Source organism: Rousettus aegyptiacus, unplaced genomic scaffold, assembly GCF_014176215.1.
Source record: "Rousettus aegyptiacus isolate mRouAeg1 unplaced genomic scaffold, mRouAeg1.p scaffold_m13_p_9, whole genome shotgun sequence".
Lineage (NCBI taxonomy): Eukaryota > Metazoa > Chordata > Mammalia > Chiroptera > Pteropodidae > Rousettus > Rousettus aegyptiacus.
Genome location: NW_023416312.1, coordinates 104,464,695 through 104,482,958, shown reverse-complemented (window position 1 = coordinate 104,482,958; position 18,264 = coordinate 104,464,695). Strand labels below are relative to the sequence as shown.

Genomic DNA, 18,264 nt, shown 5'->3' with positions numbered 1-18,264 from the left:
TATATTCTACCAAGAGAGACAGACAATACAAAGATAAATGTGATGGTATGATACAAAAGTCAGCAAATTTTCTGTAAAGAATCTGATAGTAAATATTTTAGGTTTTCTAGGCCATGTAGTCTCTGTTGCTGTCGTCCCATGAAAGCCGTCAAAGACCATATGTAAACAAATCATCATGGCTGTGTTTCGATGAAACTTTATATTTAGGAACACTAAAATTTAAATTTCTTTTACTTTTCTTGTATTGTAAAATATTGTTTTTCTTTTCAATTTTTCTTCAACCTTTCAAAAATATAAAACCAGTTTTAGCTTATGGACTGTGCAAAAAAATAGATGGTGGGCTGGATGTGGCCTAAAGGCCATAGTTTGCTGACCCTTGATCTATTAAATACTGATAAGTACTAAGCAGGAGAGGGTAGTATTAAATGTTTTAGAAGAGGAATGAAAGGTTGAAACTTTATTTTATTTTTTAATTAAGTTTATTTTTCAATTACATTTGACATACGTTGGGGGGGATTTGGAGCAGAAGTGTGATATGGAAAAGCATTGGCTTTTATTTTAGTAAGATCATTCTGACCGCTGTGTTGAATAGACTAGGGTGAGTGCAAGGGTGAAAGCAGGGAGACCAGTTAGGAGGCCATTGAAATTATCTAGGCAAGAGATGATAGTGTGGTGCACCAGGCGGAGAAAGCGTGGATGGTGAGAAGTGGTCAGATTCCTGGTGGATTATTAAAATGAAGCCGACAGATTTCTCTGGCATATCAAATGTAGAATGGGAAAGAGAGACTCGAGGATGATTCTTAAACTTTTGACTTCACTACCAGCTCCTCTCTTGATTTTTCCATCTATGATTCTGTAACCTGCTCTTAGGAAGATCACTAGTGACCTTTTAATGATCAAATTTAATGACCTTTTCTCAGTACTCTTTGTCTTCTGATCTCTCTTACGCAAAACAGTATAATTCTGTCAACTATTTCTTTCTGGAAACTCTCTTTGGGTTCCGTGACATCTTTTAATCCTATTACTCTGACTATTCCTTTTCTATTTCTGTTACTAGCTAATCTCTTTTCACCAAATAAGTGTTGGATGAGGGCAGGTACTATGTTTATCTTGTTTACCATTTTATCCCTAATAACCACAACCAAGCTTGGTACATGGTAAGTTTTCAATAAAAATTTGTTGAGTGAATTTGTCCTCTGGTTCCTTCTCTTCTATGTTCTGTACACTCTCCCCTCAGTAACATAGCAACTGTATTCTTAGCTTCAACACTTCATTCCCGAATCTAATCTCTAGCCTTGATCTCTCTCATAGCCCACATTCACTCCGCTACTGTCTTTGGGTATATATCCAGCTATCTAAGACCAAAGTCTTAGCTTCATGGATTCCTTTTTCTCTCCCTATGTTCAATCATGTGCCGAGTCCAATCAAGTCTACCTCGGAAATATTTTTGCCAGCTCTCTCCTCTTTCATCTTCATCTCATTATCCTAGTCCAAGCCTTCATTACCTCTGAGACTATTGGAATAATCATCTGATTGTTTTATCTTGCTCCATCATCTTCACTGGCTCCCTATAAATAAAGATCAAATTTCTTAGTACTGAATGTCCTTCATAATCTATAAATTAAATAATCTTGTTTTATTTCCTTTACGTATGTACTGTGTTTGTCTTCAGCTGAAGGACCTGCTGCTTTCTAACCATGATCCGTGCTTTTCTGCCTCTGCACCTTCCTCTTGCTTCTCTGTTGCAAATTACCTCTGCCCTGAATCCCTACCTTTTAAAATTATTGTTTTCAAAGACTACCTCCTAGTGATAGTCTTAGCTTCCTTAGGAAATTTCTGAGAATTGCTCTTCCTCTAAGATTTTGTAACAGTTCTGTTTATACCTAGGCACTTATGTTCTGACTTGTATTCTAGTTATTCGTTTATATGTTTTACACCCCCCATGCCATTAGTGGAGAGGGACCACATCTTTGTTTTCCCTGATTAGTCCAGCATAGAGCCTAATGCATAGTAAACATTCATTACATTAGGAAATAGTCATAGAGACTCAATAAATACCAGTCGATTCATTTCTTCCGATTTAGGAATTCCATTTGTTCAGGCTATTTCTGTCCTTGGTACTGTGGATAATTGGAAATGAAAAGTAATTAAGATCTGTGAGTGCCCTTGATTATCAGAACTAAATGAGATTATATTATTTAAAAAATTATCACATTATTCCTTTCTCTAGTTTCTTTCTCTTTGAGAAGAAGAAAACACATTTTATTGTATTTCGCTCTAAAGTGAAATATTGGCTTATAGGTCAGAAGGTAATTTGGGCATGTCAGAGGAGTTGGAGAATATGTTCCACTGAACTCTTAGTAGATTATGTTACATGTTTATCAGTTCATACATTTGGCAACATCATTTTGAGATAACGATGTATTAAATATAGGTAATTTCTTTGTTTTTTTTTCTAAGTTGTATAAATGTAAATTTTTAATTGCCATTATCCATTGAGTATCTCCAGCACTTTTTATGAGACAATATTAAAATGTGTAGTTTCATAGACATCAACTGTACTTTGGGGAGTTTATAGTACTTTAAGCCCAGTACCCTAATTTTATTATATTATTTTGAGAATTTTTGAGTTTTTGGTTTGCACAAACCATAGGCTAAATGGACAGACCTAGTATGGGACAAATAGGCTTGTTTTCTAAGTATAGGAGCAGTTTATCACGGCTTTCTATAAGGGAATTTGGCTGCAAATCTTTATAAAACCTTAATTTTAATTAAGAGACAGATAATGGATTGTTTTGATGATAGCCTGTGTAAGTTGATGGTAATGCACAATTGAGTTTTCTTTCACTCATTACAGAAATCCCATCCTCAGCTTGCAACTGTGGTTTAGGTACATGCATGTCGTCAGTACTACTACATATTGGTACAACAAAGCACAGTCCCAAAGCCTAGTATGGCAATAAGACTGACCATAATCACAAGATGAGGCTATTTATAGAGTATTTATATGACCCAAAGTGAAAACAACCATGTCTCACATGCTGGTTTTATATTGGTTCTGTTTACTATATGAAGTTCTAAAAATCGTGCCTTTCCATTACAGGACTGAGAATAAGCCTGTGATCAACAGAAATGAACCAGTAATGTTCACTAGATGGCGCTGTGGCCTCTGTTTGTACTATAACTGCTTGTTGATTTTGAAGTGATTCTGTGATGCTTTGGCGGGTATAGCCTTACCCACCAATGTATCCATATGCATGTTAAAGAAAGTTAGCTCTTAAGTAAACATGAGACAAAGGTAGATGGTGGCTCATTCTTGATACAGCTATACTGTGAAAATACCGTAATTGAGGTTTCAAGTCGGCAGATATTTATTGAATGCTTAATCTGTGCCTGGTAGTATAGAATAAGTAGAAGGCATGATCCTTTCTATACATTAGCCTAAAATATCATTGTAGAAACAGGATTTACAGATGTGAAATAATTAGAAGGTAATAAAAGTATACAATTGAATATCAAATTGTATATATCTTAGGAACTTAGAATAAAAATACATAGATGAGGACCTTTGTGAAATCGATTGACTATACATCTGACTTGAAGCTGAAAAGAGTAACTGTTATGTTAAAAGACAGAGTCAGATCTGAAGGGACCTCAATGGGCTGAAACGATGAGCTCATTCTAATAAGATGAAGACCAATAGGGAAAAACAAAACATCCTTTACTCGTATCCCCAAAGCCAACTGTGCAAGAACAGAATAGATAAAATCTGGCTTAACAGCATCACATGTGAAACACTCAGGGTTGTTAGTTGACTGTAGGATCAACATTAGCCAGTAATGCTGGGGAGGTTCATTCGAGTTAGCTTGCATCAATAGAAACAATATGTAGAAGAAGGGAGGCAATCACCATGTATTCTGCTCTGGTTACAGCATATCTTGAATATTTGGTTGGACTTAGGGGGAGGGCAACACTTTAGAAGAAGGACGTTGACAAACCCTAATGTGCCAAGGGGAAGGCACTCAGGATGGTGAGCACACTCAAATCCGTCTTATTTGAAGAATAGCTTAAGGAATATGTATGTTTAACTTGGAAAATGGAACATTTAAGGAAGAACATGATAGCTTCCTCGTAGTAATTGAATGGCTGTCAGTGAATAAGAGAATTAGATTTATTTCATGCATGTTTTTATGGGCGAGAACTACAAAGAGTGAGATTTCAGGTCATCATAAGGAAACTGTCTAATGATTAGACCTGTCTAAAAACCAAAATGGATTTTCTTAAGTGTTAGTAAATTCCCTTTCTCTGAGATAGGCAGAGTGACTACTTGCTATGTTACAGAGGAGGTTCACATATTAGAAGTATTTTTTGACTAAGAGAACTTTGAAGTGTCTTCCAACCATATTGTTTTAAGATTGCAGTATAATCTGCTGAAATCTGTAATTGTCAAAGATTTTGTGTAGTTCTTTAGTTCACAGATTGTTAAATTTTAGAACTAAAGGGACCCTTACAAGTCATTATTAATTTCTTTTAAAAATGAAATTCATTGAAGTGTCATTTACATAAAAGCACTCATTTTAAGTATGTAATTAGATAATTTTGACAAATATGTACCCCAGTGTACCCAACAACCCAATCTAAATATAAAATACTTTCATTATCCCAAAAGATTTTCTCATGCTCCTTCCCAGTCAGCCACCCTGTCTACTCCAAACCCCAGGCAATTTCTGATAGGCTTTCTGTCACTATAGATTAGATTTATCTTTCCTAGCATTTCATATAAATGGAACCATACAGTATGTGCTTTTTGGGTGTCTGGCTTCTTTCACTCAATGTTTTAGAGACTCACTCATGTTGTTCTATATATCAATAGATTGTTCCTTTTTGTTCCTGACTAGTGTTCCGTTGCATGGATATACTGCAGTTTGTTTATCCATTCATCAATTGAGGGCATTTTGGTTGTTTCCAATTGGAAGTTATTATGAATAAAGCTATTATGAACATTCAAGGTAGAAGTTTTTGTGTTGATATTTGTTTTAATTTCTCATGGAGAAATATCTAGAAGTGGGTCATATGGTAAGTGTGTGTCTGAGTTTATAGGAAACTATTGAGCTGTTTTCCAGAGGAGATGTGTCTGTCCTTTTATGGTCCTGTCAGCAGTGGATAATAGTGCCGCTTCACATCCTTGCTGCATATGATATTCTCGGTCCTTTTTAACTTTCACAATTCTAGTAGGTGTCTTGTGGGTTTGATTTAATGGAGTCAAGTTTATTATATTTTTATGGTTTATGTTTATTGTGTACTAAGAAATCTTTTCCTGTCCTGAGATGGAAAATTTTTCTACTATGCTTTGTTCTGGAGGTTTTATAGTTTTCGCTTTTGTGTTTAGGCCTGTAGTCCATTTTGAGTTAATGTGTGCGCATGTGTGTGAGAGACAGAGACAGAGACAGACTGAGGGGAGGTGAAGCAGGCAGAGGGGCAGAGAGCGGTAGGGGCAGAGACAGAGCGAGATATAAAGATCAAGGTCCATTTTTTCCCATATAGATATCCTGTTGTTCTAGCACCAGTATTGAAAGACTCTCCTTAGCTAATTGGATTACTTTGGCACCTTTGTCAAAAATCAATTGATCATGAATATTTGGATCTACTTCTGTACTCTATTTTGTTCCATTAATTCTGTGTGTCTATCCTTATGTCAGTACTTCCCTCCCTTGATTATTGTAGCTTTATAGTAAGTCTTTAAATCAAGCGGAGTGTCTTCAACTTTGTTTTTCAGAATTTTTTGTCTACTCTAAGTCCTTTATATTTCCACATAAATTGTAAAATCAGCTTGTTAATTACTATAAAAATGCCTGGTGGGTTTTTATTAGGACTGCATTGAATCTATAGGTCAATTTGAGGACACTTAACATTTAATACCATGTTCCAGTCTACTAACACAACATTGCTCTCTATTTATTTAGGTTTGCTTTAATTTCTCTCATCTGTATCTTATAGTTTCCAGCAAAATCTTACACATATTTTATTAACTTTTTCTCAAGCATTCATGTTTTTGACAATATTGCAAAATGTCTCACTTTGGTTAATTTCAGTTTCCAATTATTCATTACCAGTATATAGAATTACAATTGATTTTTTTAATTGTGAGAAAATTTATCATCTTAGCCATTTTTAAGTGTACAGTTTTTGCTTTGTATATCCTTTCGACTGTATGTTTGCTCTCTATTTCAACAGTTTATGCTAGTATCTTTATAGTTTTCTTATTTATACTTCGGATTTATCTTGCAATTCTTATTCTAACTCCTCGAGATAGATCCTTAGCTCATTAATTTACGGTGATCTTGAAATATATTTATTACATAATGTACTTAATACACTTTCTTCTAAGTACTGCTTTAGCTGTAGCCCATGATATTTTAAGTAAATTTTTATTGATGTATAACCTATAGAGAGAAAAATACACGAAATGTAAGTGTACAACCTGATGAATTATTACAAATTGAGCAAACTCTTGTAACCACTGCCCAGAAAAGAATTAAGATATAAGTCTTACTAAATATCTCTCATACTCAGTCCACAAGTTTTGATTTGTAATATTTTTGTCATACAATCGAAAGTATTTTTCATTTATCCTTATGGCGGCTTCTTGAAACCAGGAATTATGTAAAAATATTTCTAATTTTGAAACACATGATGATTTTCTTGGCATCTATTTAGTAATTGATTTCTACCTTAATTGCATTGTAATTGATTTTAGGCTGTTGAACTTGGTTGAGATTTGCTTTGTGACTAGGTATATGGTCCATTTTTGTAAATATTCTGTGTGTGTTTAATAGAAATGTATTTCTTGCAGTTTTGGGAGACTATCTAAATTTTTTCTCATTCATTTTATTTGAATCTTCTGTATCCAAGATCATATTTTGTGTGATTATCAATTACTGAGATATAAGGTGTTAAAATGTCCTATTATAATTTTGAATTTGTCTATTTCTCCATCTAATGTGATTTTTGCATTATATATTTAAGGCTATACTTTTCACGCATACAAATTTATAACTGTTAATATATTACATTAATTGCAGTTTTTATTGATATGAAACAATTCTCTTAATTTCTGTTATTTCTTTTTGCTTTAACATAATTTTTGTCTGATATTAATATATTCACACTAGCTTTCTTTAGATAATATTTTGCTTGGTAGTTATTTTACATATATTATCAATTGCTTTTGGAATTAAAAAAAATGTTACCTAACATGTTTGGTTGTTTTCAGTTGAGAGGTTCATCTGACATCTACAATACACTCTGTTTTCAGAACCAGGACTCATTGTTTCTAGCATTTTAACAACACAGTTCTTTAAAGACTTTTCTTAGATTCATGTCTTGCTATTATGAGTATCACTCAGCCATTATGACTATGTTAATAATATTAGTGAAACACAGTAAGGTTTTCTTTAGAAGCTTTTATAAAAGAAACTCAATTTTTTTTTTCAGGCTAAAGAAGCAGTGGCAGAAGCTGAAAAGTCTGATCCTAAAAATGTTTTCACTCAATTTTATGTATTCAAGATTGCGGTCATCGAAGGCAACACAGACAGAGGTATAAATGTTATTTTTGACTTACATTTGACTGTTAACACTAAGACTATATAATCCTCTTTGAGCATAATAGAAAAAGAACATTGGAAGACAGTGAAGCTTATATATAAGCATATTTTTTTCTAGCTTTCCTAGATAAAGATAATATAACCATGCAAAAGGAAACTATAGAAGTTTACATATGTATAAAAAACAGGGGTTACCTTGAGTGGGTAGGAATAGGCAGATGTGGGACCAGATTTAGGGGCAAAGTCTTGTCACTGTGTACTTTTTTGTACTTTATGTTATTTGAACCAAGCTATTCAAAAATTAAGTTTAAAAAGTTGTGGGAGACAGGACGAGAAGAACTGTCTTTAGAGAGTGGAAGTCTCCAGGGTGCCTTTTGAGTATTTTCACTTATTTGGGAGGAGATTAATGAGAGATTTGGCCTTGAAATGGAGTTTCTCTCCACAAAGCTGACAGAGCTAGAATTACTCACATGAACCTGGTCCCATTAGCACTGTGTCCTTTTAGTTAGGTTAGGCAGAGCTCCCTAGCTTGTGTGTCTGCACGCACAGGTATCTTGACTTGATTACAGACCTGCCTGTGCTGCGAACTTATCCCTGTTCAGCCCTCAGAGTAGCTGAGCGCATCCTGGAGCAGTATGAGCTCCAGTCTGGTCGCTCTTTGTCAAGGACACAGGTTGAGAAATTGAAAAGCTTGAATTAATGGATCCTAATGGAATTTATACTAATCTAATTAAGCAACTATTCATGAATACCTGTTATGTTCAATGGACTCTGGTATTCAATCCATAAGAAAAAGGAAGATGGTTTATTTTGCACTGAAAAAGAAATGTTTAAGAAGAATAAAGTAATACCTGTATTTAATTAAGGAGTAGCAAATTGAAGTTGGCTCTTTTTCAGGATAATATTGCTGTCATGTCCATCATCAGTGTTTTCATTAGTGACTCTGCTATATTATATTGAAGGATAAAAGAACCTGAAAATTTTTGCCAGCAGCAATGGCAAAAAAAATACATTTCTTATTAAACCTTTTTTTCAGCATTCTATTAAAATAAAATTATTTTACTTTTTAAACATAGCATCAGATCAATCTTTTTATTTTTTTGCTAGTTATCTGTGACCATTTTAAAGTTATGTTTATTAATGATATATATCAAATATACTCTTGCCTAGTATATGATTCTGAGGTTTATTTATATTAATAATTCTGAATTTTGACAAATGCATATAGTCATGTAACCACCATCACAATCAAGATGTAGAACAAGAAATTACTTCTTTTTAAAATTAAAATTAATTTTAAAAAGAAACTTAAAACACTATACCTTTTTTTGACATTCAAAATTATTTTATATTAGTTTCAGATGTACAGCATAGTGGTTAGACAGTTATGTGATTTACAAAGTGATTCCCCAGACTGGTCTAGTACCCATCTGGCACTGTACACAGTAATTACAATATTACTGACTGTATTCCCTGTGCTGTACTTCACATCCCCATGACTATTTTGTAACCCCCTCATAAAATGAGTTCCAAAGTCATTGTGATAAATTAACCATTGATAGCTATTATCTTTGATAAGAGTATCTCATTTTTTGAATTGTTTCCTTGTTTTCCAGCTTTGCAGGCAATTACTACTTTAGAGAGCTTAATAACACCTGGAGAGGAAAGAAGACATAAGATACTTAAGCAGAGAAGTGCATCTATCATGCTCCTTGGTTTAGCTGCCCAGTTTGCGCTAGAGGTAATACTTAAGAATCCATTTTTGAGATTTTTACCTCCTTTTGATTTTGAGAGACATCTAATGGCGTCATCATCAGTTAGGCACAGGGCATGCCTTCCTTCACTTCCTGTACTGTTTTGCCTCATAGTTTTCACACCAAGCTTGGTTGCAGAGTTGCTTTATTTCTTTTCATTTTTTTATAATGTAAAGTAAATGAAACAAAGTGAGGTAACAGATTTGTGTTTAAAACTACAGAAAAAAAAACAAACATAGCAAAACGTTAATTTTAAAAAGAAACTTAAAACACTATACCATGCAAATAAATATAGTAGTTATCTATTTGGAAACTTGTCTTTCTCATCAATTTAGGGAAAAAAAGTTTAAAACTCTGTGGACCTTTTTAGTTCTTAACCACAGAAGAACTTTAGTTAAGAAATAATAAAATACTCGCAGCCCTGTTTTGTACTTAAAAAATTCTGATCTTCATAGTGTATAAGATTTGGAAAAGCAGAGCTCTTGGACTCGGTGATAGACTAGATTTGAGTATCGGGTCTACTGTTGAGGTGCTTAACGTCTTTGTTTCTTAATTTCATCATTTGCAAAATAAAGATAATACCTACCTCCGGAATTATTGTGAAAATTAACCAAGAAAATGGCTGAACATGTGATTTTTAATCTGTGAAGCTTGATCTACAAGTACAGTGTTTCTGTTCTTACTAACATATGTACATCCTGGTCACAGCACTACCTCTTCTACTTTATATCATATTACTTCCCTATGTCATCGTCATATGTCCGATGGTGGGGCAAAGGTGTAATGGCCATCATAATGAGAAGGTATTTTAAGATTGAAAAATGAAGCAAGCAACTCCATAGAATATCACAGGATTATGTATAGGGTGATTTACTTACTGGAAGATTGGGTCGGGGTGGAACAGAAGATCCAGGAATTCTGCGCAGGTTATTCTCTACCACCAGCCTCTGTTACAGTCCTTTCTTATGGTATAACTCAAGTACTAATAATGACTGACTGGATAAAGGGACAAAGAATGCAGTAGTGCCAGGGGCTATACCTCCTGGTGGTCTTGTGATAGATATTTGTTTATAATCTATTATATTACCAGTTTGATTTATTTCTGGTATCATGCCATTCTGGTTGTTAAAACAAAAATATTTATGGCTTCGTTTTAAGGAATGCAGATAATCATCAACTAGAAGGCTTTGATAAGGGCAGTGAGGTTGATCAAAGTTCACAGCATGAAACTTAAAAGGGAAATGAATTCCAGGACATAGAGATGGAGTTTGTTTTGTTTATATCCACATCGATACATCATAGTAATATAAGACACCATTACATTAGGCACAAGATCTAGAATGGTTGAGACATAAACCCTTCATCAGTCCAACCAAACACAATGTCTCTCCAACAGGCCATTCACATTTCTTTTTCCATGTCTTGTTTATACCATTTGATCCTTCAAAAAATGTTCTCACTCATTTCAATGCTGCCCTTTTCAAAGCCAAGTCTGAGGATTCTCTCCACAGTAGAGACTTCCCAAATCAATTCCAGCCTTCAGTGCTCTCTTTCTGTTTTGAATTTCAGTAATGTTTAATGTGTATGCTAGTTTTTTTGTCTTTTATCATGTGTACTGCCTTCCATTACTAAGACGTGGCTCATCTGTCCACAATGAATTGTGAGATCCTTGAGGACCATATTTCTACCACCTAGCCCAGTGTCTTGCCCAAAGTAGTTACTAAACACAGTTTGAACGATATGTCATTTGATGTTAATAAATAGGGTAATAGAACTCTTGGAGGAAGAAAAAACTCTTGGCAGATGCAGATATTGGGTGTGTTTGTGTAGGATAGTGAGGAGGAAATGAGACAAACTCACTAGCAGAGAACTCAAAGATGAATGGCTTTTGAAAGGAAGGTTTATAAATTTACATTTCATATGGAAAGCAGACTAAAGCCAGTGGAAGAATTATGGAACTGTGTTTCTGAATAGGAAAATGGTTTTAATGAGGAGAAAAAAATCAGAATAAAAAACCTAAAGTAGTTTGAATTAGAGAATGGGAGGAAGGACACGTGAACAGAACCAGGAAATTGGAAATATACCTACAAAAGAATAAGTATAGAGTCCAGTTTTCACTTGCTACACTTGCTTTATAAATATCATTTGAAGTGCTAGTGAGAATATCCCCCATTCAGCAATTATTTATTAAGCACCTACGATGTGCCAGGCACTCTTCTAGCCTCTTGGGATAAATAAACTAAACAGTACTATGCCTTCTTTTAGAGCTTACATTCAAGGAGGAGAGAAGATAATAATATGAATAATAAATAAGCAAATTGTGTAATAAGTTAGAGGTTTATAGGTGATGTAGAAAAAAGTAGATTAGAACAAAAAGTATCAGGAATGGAGTGGGCTGGGATTACTGTGTGATGATTTTAAATAGGATAGTGAGGATAGGTCTCATCGAAAAGATGACATTTGTGCAAAGACCTGAAATCGGTGAGGGAGTTGGACCTGTAGATATATATGGTGGGCAGTGAAGACAAAGAGTATTCTAGGCAGAGAGAACAGCCAGTACAAAGGCCCTAAGGTAAGTGCCAGAAACAGCAGTGAAGCCAGTTTAGTTAGAGTCAGATGGGATTAGCAAGAGATGAAGTCAGAGAGGTAATGGAGAGTTTGGGTTACATAGATCCTTTTAGGCCAGTAAAAAGACTTTGATTTTTACTCTGAGCGAAAATGTGAACCATTAGAGGGTTTTTCAGCAGTCACATGATTTGACTTTGATTTAACAGAAATGCTCTGGCTGTTTTATTGAGACTAGGCCATAAGAGACCCAAGGTAGGAGCAAGGAGACCTATTAGGAAGTTCTTGTAGTAATACATGGAAAAGATGATGGTGACTCAGATGAGGATTATAACGATGGAGATAAATGATAAATGGTTCGGTTCTAGATTTATTTTTAATGTAAAACCAACGGTATGTGCTGATAGATTAGATGAAAGGTATAAGAGAACGAGACTGGGCCATCAAATGGAGTTACCATTAACCAAACTAGGATAGGCTGCAGATAGAGCAGGTTTGGGGAGAAAATCATGAGTTCAGTTTTAGACATGATGCATTTGAAATGTGTCTTAGACCATCCAAGTTGAGAGACGAGTAGTCAGTTGGATATATGACTTGGGAGTTTGGGAAAGAGGTCTAGGCTGGTAATAAAAGTTTAATAAGAGTCATTAGTATATAGATGGTACATAAAACTGAGAGTGTATGCGATCACCAGCAGAGTAAGTACATAGAGAGCATACAGAGAAGAGGGCCAGAGACTGAGCCTGGAGCCCTCGAACATTAATGCTTTGGGGAAAAGAGGAACCCACAAAAGAGAATTAAAGGGAATGACCCATTAGGTAGGAGAAAACAAGGATAATATCATGTCCTAGAAGTCAAATCTATGTCAAGGAGGAAAGGGTGACCAACTCTGATGAATGTTGTTGCTGACTGGTCAGATAGCGAGGGCTGAGCACTGCCCATTGCAGTGTACTGTATGCAGCTCACTGGTGAGCTTGGGAAGAGTGTTCAGATAGATTGGTAAGGCAAGAGGCTGGCTGGAATGAGCTCAAGAGAGAATTGAAGGAACGGAACAGGACACGAAATATAGACAACTCTTCAGAGGAGTTTGCCACAAAAGGAAGAAAAGAAACTGGGTAGTAGTTGGTGAGAGAGTAGGATCAAGAGGTCTGTTTGTTTATTTGTTTGTTTGAGATGGGATGAATGAGAATATTATATGCTGATGGGAATGACCCAGTAAGAGAGCAAAATGTTGACAGTGTGAGAGAGCAAAAAGAGAATCGTTAGAGCAATGTTCTTGAATCGGCAAGGGGAGATGGACACCGCGCGTACGCTCAGAGACCGGCTTGAGGAGGAGGCTGGGGAATCCGTCTGTGATGGCAGTTGGGAGGGCAGAGTGTGCAGAGTGGTTCCTGGCATGTGAGTAGGTGCAGTGGGTGCACGTGGACATCTCCTGCCTGCTTCAGTTTTCTCAGTGAAGTAGGAAGAAGGCGATCACCTGACAGTGAGAGTGGGAAAGGAGGTATCAGGGGTGGAGAAGAGTGTACGGTGTAAACATCACCTAGAAAAGCAAGGAAGTGAATGGCGAGCTTTGTGTGGTATGCTTGCCTGGCAGCGTTAACAGTCATTTGAGGAAATTTTCAAATAAAACAGTTGTATGGGTTTTTATCCAACTGCATTTCAGTTGCATGGATGCGGGCACAAAAGTCTGTAGAAAGTGGATTTAACTAGGTTTGTGGTTTTGCCAGAGGAATACAGAGGGGCAAGCAAATCAAGGAACGAGGGAGTGGTTCTAATTGATCCCCATGCTATTAAAACTGGGTATGGTGGAGAACATCAGAGGGATGAGGGACAGTGCAAAGTCAGCAGCCTCAATGGATTGGAGGTCTTACTGCGGGTAAAGGATGGCGGGAGTCATGGAGGCTGTGGGGCTCATTCCAGTCCCGGTCCTGCCTGGGAATATAGAAGCATTGCAATGAAGTAATGACAGAGTCCCATGAGTGACTGTGCCAGTGAATGGCAGAGGCAATTGACATAGTGGAACTCAAGGAAATAAGAGACTAGGCTATGAAGGGGAATCATCTCTGTATATATCGAAAATGCCAAAAATTAATACTGGAGTAGCTTTTGGAGAAAGCTGTGAGCAGTAGATGGGTCATCAAGAAATGAGAAGAAATAGCCTGAGAACTGGCGGGTCACCCCCACAGTGAGGGATGGTGGATTACGTCCTCCGGTAACAGGAAACGCAAAGCTGGGGGTGTTGAGGAAATGATTTTAAAGTAGAGATGAAGAGCAAAAACAAGACCAGCTCCATCTCCCCATCTAGAGGTAGAAAGGAGATGAGAGGAAAACAGTCGCCAGTCTAGAGGGCTTCACTGGAAGCTGTGTCCTTAGTGAAACCTGGGTGTCCATCAGCAAAAGGGTGTGAGAGGGCCTCTCGGGGAAGAGGCATCTTATAGATGGGATCTTGTTGACAGTGGACTGAGTTTAGGAGAGTGGATTAGGACGATCGGAGGAGGAGTTGGGGAGAAATGGGAGAGGGTGACAAAAGAAGGGACTTCCAGAGTCTCATGGGGATGAGGGCACTGAAAATGAGCTGGACCTGAGAGTCTGATTAATGGGAATGAATGCACAGGAAGCCAGTCCTAGTGGACTCGGGGCAGTGAGGCTCTGAGGGGTCTGGAGAGCAAGGATGGGATTTCTGTGCCAGTGTGAACCTTTTCCATTCTGTCAACCAGTCGTGGATTCATTCTCCCATCTTGCAGTAGCTCTTCTGAGGATACAAAATGAACAGGTTTAGATTTTTTTCTGTCATTAATGGACAGGAATATAGATAACATTTTGTAAGTATCACTTTTTAGATGTAATTTATCATATCATATTTGTCCTTTTTAGAATGAACAGAAAATTGTGGCAAGAGCAGCTCTGGAATATTTATGTCAGTATTCAGAAGACCAACAACAAGTCCTTATGGCTTTAAAGTAAGTAACCTTTTTCTTCTGATCATCTTGACTCCTGGTCTGTAAACTTTGCTCAAACGGTGCTGATGGGATCAGGCCGAGACAGTGCTTACTATACTAACTGTTTAGTATTTAAGAGTTTTTCCCCAGATTTATTGAGACATAATTGACAAATAACATTGTAGAAGTTTAAGGTGTGGAACCTGATGATTCGATAACATCGTGAAATGGTTAACACAATAAGGTTAGTTAATACATCCATTACCTAACAAAATTGCAAATTTTTTTGTGTGCGGTGAGATTTACCCTTAGCAACTTTCAAGTATATATTACAGTATTGTAACTGTAGTCACCTTGCTGTACATAAGCCCCCAGAGCTTGTTCATCACGTAACTGGAAGTTTGGACCCTTTGACCAGCATCTCCCAATTCCGCCCTTCAGCCTCTGGCAATCACCAGTCTACTCTGTTTCTATGAATTTGGTGGTGTTTTTTTTTAAGATCCCACATATAAGTGTGATAATACAGTATTTGTCTTTCTTTGTCTGACATACTTTACTTAGCATGATGCACTCAAGTTTCATACATGTTACCACAAATGGCAGGATTTCCTTCTTTTATTTGGCTGAATAATATTCCAGTGTGTGTGTCTGCACACACCACATTTTCTTTATCACTTCATCCATTGATGGCTACCCATATTGTTTCCATGTTGGGTAATGTGAATAATGCTTCAGTGAACATGGGAGTGCAGGGATCTCTTTGAGATAGAGATTTTTTTCATTATATACCCAGAAGTGGGATTGCTGGATCATATGGTAGTTATGCTTTTAATTTGGGGGGACCCTCCATGCTGTTTTCCATAGTGGCTGTGCCAGTTTACATTTCTACCAAGAGTGTGGGACGGTTCCCCTTTTTCCACATCCTCTCCAACACTTGTTATCTCATCTTTTTGATGATAACCATTCTAACAGGTGGAGATGATATCTCACTGTGGTTTTGATTTGCATTTCCTTGATGACCAGTGATGTTGAGCCATGTCTTCATGTATCTGTTGGCCATCAGTATGTCCTCTTTGGGAAACTGTCTACTCAGGACTTTTGGCTTTTTTAAAATCAGATTATTTGGGGTTTTTGTTTGTTCATTATGCTGTTGAGTCATTATGAGTTTCTTATATATTTTGGATATTAATGCCTTATCAGCTATATGGTTTGCAAATATTTTCTCTCAGTCCATAGGTTGCCTTTTCATTTTGTTGATAGGTTTGTTTTGGTTTGGAGTTTTTGTTTGTTTGTTTGTTTTTGCTGTGCAGAAGATTTTTAGTTTGATGTAGTCCCACTTATTTATTTTTGCTGTTGTTGCCTGTGCTTTGGGGATCATTTTCAAAAAAAAATATTGTCAGGGGTCTCTTTCCCTGTATTTTCTTCTAGGAGTTTTATGGTTTCAGGTCTTATATTTAAGTCTTTAATCTGTATCAAGTTAAATTTTTGAGAGTAATAGAAGATAAGGGTCCAGTTTCATTGTTTTGCATGTGAATGTCCAGTTTTCTTGACACCATTTATTGAAAAGATTACCTCTCCCCTATTGAGTATTCTGGACTCCCATGTCCAATATTAGTTGATTATATATACATAGGTTTATTTCTGGGCTCTCTATTCTATTTAATTGGGCTATATGACCATTTTTGTGCCAGTACCATGCTCTTTTGATTAGCTTTGTAGTATAGTTTGAATTCAGGATGTGTGATCCCTTTAGCTTTATTCTTTCTCAAGATTGCTTTGGCTACTCAGGCTTTGGCGGTTCCATGCAAATTTTAGGATTCGTTTTCTATTTCGCTGAAAAATGACACTGTAAATTTGATAGGGATGCTTTAAGTAAAAAAAAATCATTTGAACTTGATTTTCCTCCTTCTCTCTTTTTATGAAGGAAAGTGGTTTATCAAAAGGGAACTTTTACATACAATAGTGAAACACAGAGGAAGGTGAGGTTAGGACATGATGACTCCTAATGATGTTACTGACATGCCAGTGGGAAAAATTGTCAATCAGAAGGGTTCTGTAGCGGTTGTGCTGTTTGTCACCTGAACTTGAGGCTATGCTTTTGAATGCACATGGAGTCATAGATCTAAGTATCAGAAGGAGCCTTGAGATACTTGTAAGCCTTCAGTCAGACAAATATTTAAAGGTATTCAGGATAGGTGGGATTTTTTAAAAAAGATTTTTAGGGTTTGATACTTTACAAACTACCTTATTTTGTCAGTTTGTAATGAATGCTGCTGCCAGATCCCTTCAGAGAATAGTCATCCTGGTTTATGTGGAACTCCAAGGCTGATTACAGGTTCCTCTATAGGAAGAAAAATAGACTTGTATACCATACCTTGATGTTCTAGCAAGTGATTTGGGGCAGTGATATGAACTGTGGAACTATTCGAATTTGTCATAAGCAACACTTTTATTTTTAAATTATTTTATTTAAATTACTCTTCCAATATTAAAAATTTATATGTTTTCATTATAACCATTAAAACAATACAAAGATCTATAAATAAAATTAATCTCCTCCTTACCCTCTCTTTTCCCACTTTTGCCTCCTGGAGTATTCAAGGTTAATAACTTGGTATATATTATTTCATGTGTTTCTCCTTAAGCAGCACTTTTAAAAAAAATTTTAATTAGTTTCAAGTATACAGTACATTGGTTAGATATCTATATAGTTAGTAAAATGATCCCCCAGCTTGCTCCCTCCCTCCTCTGACTCTCTACCTAGCCAATGTAGTAATGCTAATTGTATTTCTTATGCTGTGCTTCCCATCCCCGTGACCATCCATCGGCTACTGATTTGTAAGCATCACTTTTTATATTATTTCATTATACAGGTGTTTGTTTCGTCTTGTTCTTCCAAAAGTTCCTGAAATACTGGTGTCTGAAAACATGTAAGTTATTTCAACAGAAATCACATATTCACCATTAGAAAAATTATAGTAACTTCCAGTGTAAACTTTATATTGAGGGATGTATAGTACAGTGGATAGGATCAGTATAGGCTCTGGGGCCAGTCTTTCTGGGTTTATATCCTGGCTTTGCCACTTACTAGCTGTGTAACCTGGGCTTCTGCTTCCCAATCTGTACAATGGAAATAATAACAGCACCTACCTTATGGGGTCGCTGTAATGACTTTGTGAATAAATACGTGTAAACACTTCGAAGAAGAGTGCCAGGCACTTACTAATTCTTTAACAATGTTAGCTATGATTTTATTATGATATTGTGTTTGTTTCCTTCTTTCTGAACAGGAAACTTAATATAGACATGTTCCTTGCTTTCCCACAAAAACATATAACCTGGTTGGCTTGTTGACTCTGATTCTGTATCAGCCCAGCTGGGAGTGTTGCAATAGTTTTCTGC

The 18,264-nt window shown here is 36.3% G+C and overlaps 1 protein-coding gene across 1 annotated transcript in view; it reads left to right on the top strand.

Moving 5' to 3' along the window:
- Positions 1 to 18,264, top strand: part of TEX11 (testis expressed 11) — a 143,160-nt gene that overhangs the window by 87,749 nt on the left and 37,147 nt on the right. The window contains exons 16-19 of the mRNA XM_016132609.1: positions 7,495 to 7,597; positions 9,221 to 9,345; positions 14,798 to 14,883; positions 17,736 to 17,792. Of these exons, the coding sequence (XP_015988095.1) occupies positions 7,495 to 7,597; positions 9,221 to 9,345; positions 14,798 to 14,883; positions 17,736 to 17,792 (371 nt within the window). The remainder of the gene's footprint in view (positions 1 to 7,494; positions 7,598 to 9,220; positions 9,346 to 14,797; positions 14,884 to 17,735; positions 17,793 to 18,264) is intronic.